Source organism: Corapipo altera, unplaced genomic scaffold (genome assembly GCF_003945725.1).
Source record: "Corapipo altera isolate COAL_440 unplaced genomic scaffold, ASM394572v1 61411, whole genome shotgun sequence".
NCBI classification, from domain to species: Eukaryota; Metazoa; Chordata; class Aves; order Passeriformes; family Pipridae; genus Corapipo; species Corapipo altera.
Genome location: NW_020884875.1, coordinates 15,886,806 through 15,889,951, shown reverse-complemented (window position 1 = coordinate 15,889,951; position 3,146 = coordinate 15,886,806). Strand labels below are relative to the sequence as shown.

Below are 3,146 nucleotides of genomic sequence, written 5' to 3'. Positions count from 1 at the left end.
CCCATAGTTCCTGTGGATGAGGAATTGCCTTTTACTTTTTCTGCTTAAAACAAAGTTTACAAGTATAATTTATGCTCACTGAACAAGGGATTTTCCTCTTTTGTGAGCTGACAAAATGAACCAGCTTGGATTGGAAGACACGAGGTTAAACATCAGTCTTTTTGACATAAAGTCAAACTGAATTTATGCTGAATAATTTGTTTGGAAATTAGATCCAATTATCTTAAATTGGTCATTCCAGACTAAGAGAGCAATAAAGGGCACTGTGTTGATGTATTTGACCCTGATGCCCCAGTCATGTCAAAACATGTATGCACTATAATTCCAGCTTAATTCATATCACACAGTGCCCTCCCAAATGCTGTGCTCAGAACAGATGATAAAAGGGCTGTCGGTATTACAAACATCAGAAGTCTTTCTGATCTAAAGCAGAAGATTACTTCTGAATTTTGAGCTGACAGAATATTAAAAGTTGTTTTGACCTGTAGAGTATGACTGTCACCAAAATCAGTTTAGTCAGGTCTTTTTCTTAACTGAGGGGGGTTTAATTTTCAAATGTTGCCCAAAGAATTAAAGGAAAAAGACCACTAAGAAAAGGATGGAATTATTCTACAGTTCCAATCCTCAAGTAAACATAGAGCCAAAAGAAATAAATTATATGTAGCTCCTATTTTCTCAAGTTGTGCATTTTCCTTCAGATCAATAACGTAGGCATAGTCAAATTGATACGGAGCAACATGTGTTGCTGGAGAGCAAATGGCTCCGCATAAAGCTGCTTATGTGAGTGTTTCAGGAGTGGTGGCCCCCAGTACATTAGCACTGATATGATACACGAAATCAAATATGAAAGTCCATATTTGATTCTTTGATTGCCTTCTCTATACAACTTCAAACCTAAGAAGAATTTCAAAGGAGAAATAGAGATCTACACTCACTATCAGGCCACATCTTTTTTAAAAAATGTATTTTTTTATGAATATTAGTAATACTACTTTAACATTCTACATATTATTAGTATGACATTTTCAAAAGGTGGTTTCCATTCCATTACATTTGGGGGGGTTACATTTGACTTTTTTTTTTATTATTTGTGTTGCAAGCATTTTGCTGGAGTAATTATGCACTTGTAGTTTTAAGAAAACATTTACAAAGAAATTTTTCGTATTGGTTTCTAATGTCAAATCTACTTTTGAGAACCTAATCTGGAGGTATGTTTGTCTGTTTGTGAAGAGAGAGATAACACAGGTAAGTGAAACAAAAGCAGAGAGGAAAAAAAACTGAACAAAAGAGAATAAACCAAATCTCAGCCTAGACGTATGTTTTGGGATCATAGCATAATCTGGAGCTGTAAATCATAAATTGTCGGCAATAATCTTGTGTGTACTGAGGGTGCGTGAAGCAAATGAGAAAACTCACTAAGCCTGAGTATGGAAATTTACTAAAGCACCTGAGGTGTGCAAAGAGCACAGTCACCACATTTCAGTGTACCGCTCTTTCAGACTTTTTCATTCCAAAGGGTATTGCAACTCCTGTGAGCTTTCATTTGGCAACACAGGGGCAGGCTAGAAAGCAGAAATGTTCAGTGTTTATCTGCATCACTGGATTTATTGGAACAGCCATTTCTCTGGATCGTGCCATTACATATTTCGTAATTTCCTGATTATGTCACAGAGCAACAAGAAATAAGTATCTTTTAGGATATCTTCAGGAGTAGCGAAGTACGTTGCAAATCAGTACGATAAAGATAGGAAAAATGACCACTGAACAGCTCTGTTCCATCATTCAGAGGCAGTGTGAGAGCAGGCAGAAGCGTGCACCCCCGCAGAGCGTGGAGAGCTATGTGAGTGATGACGGTCTGTGTCACAGTTTGGGCCCCCGTCCTCCCAGGTGCTCTCCTTGCCACGAGTTCACTGGAAGCAGCCATTAACTAGCACCTCCTGGAGCTATTGCCCTTCACCCCAGGCTACCTGAGCTCCATTCTGGGGAGTGCTATAGCTATGCAATGCCAAGGATACAATGCAGTGGAGGGGGAAATTCTGTGAGCACTGCCAATGCTGTGACTTATGTCCGTGAGGCTTCACCACCCCTCCCACCTGGTATGCTGGCCTTTGGCACTCTGCCGCTCACCCATGTGGCACTGCTACTACTTTCATGAACTTTCCTCTCTGTTTTAACAAAAACCAAATCAAACAAACCAAGAAACAACAAAAAAAAAGCTACGAAACCAGTGAAAGCCTTGCATGCTTTGCAAGAGAGGCGATGCACCACACAATGCATGGGGCACTCCTCAGTCAGGAGCAGGGCCAGGTGGCTGCTGATCCCAGTGCTTCGGTGGGACAGAGGGCTCAGGGCTCCACTGCTGCCAGGCCACCACCCTCCACAGGTAACTGCCACTGAGGGCTTCCCAGCTGTAATGTGTCACCGGATACAGGCCCAGGTTACACTGGCCTGTTCTGGGCTCCTCAGAATGAGACATGAAGCTCCGGGAGCAGGTCCAGCAGAGAGCAAGAAGAGTGATTGAAGAACTAAACATTTCTCTTACAAGGAAAGGCTGCGGGAGCTGGGCCAGTACACCCTTGAGAAGAGATGGCTGAGAGGGGACGTCATCAATGACTGTAACTGTCTGAAGGGAGAGTGTCCAGAAGCTGGATCCAGGCTCTTCTCAGTGGTGCCAAGCAATAAGACACGAGGCAACGGGCAGAAACTGATGTACAGGAACTTCTTTACTGTGTGGGTGAGTGTGCACTGTAACAGACTGTCCAGAGAGGTTGTGGAGTCTCCCTCATCGGAGATATTCCAGAACTACCTGTATGCAATCCTTTGCCATGTGCTCTGGGATGACCCTGCTTGAGCAGGGAGGTTGGACCAGATGACCCACTGCGGTCCCTTCCAGCCTGACCCACCCTATGGTTGCATGACGCAGCCACCACCGTGCCCCGGCCGGGCCGCAGGGCGGGCGGTGCCCCGGCCCCGCACCCACGTGAGCGCAGGGGCCGCCCCGCCGCGCCGGGCGGGGGCTGGGCCGCGGTTTGACCCTGTTCCGTGCCCGTACGGCGCGGCTGCGCGGCGGGCACAGCGCGGCGGGCACAGCGCGGCCATGGAGCGCAGCGGGGACACGGCCGTGTGGCGGCTCCGCGCCACCGCCG

The 3,146-nt window shown here is 46.0% G+C and overlaps 1 protein-coding gene across 1 annotated transcript in view; it reads left to right on the top strand.

Moving 5' to 3' along the window:
- The first annotated feature begins 1,753 nt into the window (after positions 1-1,753).
- ERMP1 (endoplasmic reticulum metallopeptidase 1) overlaps positions 1,754-3,146 on the top strand; it is a 23,294-nt gene continuing 21,901 nt past the window's right edge. Inside the window, exons 1-2 of the mRNA XM_027634580.1 lie at positions 1,754-1,840; positions 2,546-2,734. Of these exons, the coding sequence (XP_027490381.1) occupies positions 1,754-1,840; positions 2,546-2,734 (276 nt within the window). The remainder of the gene's footprint in view (positions 1,841-2,545; positions 2,735-3,146) is intronic.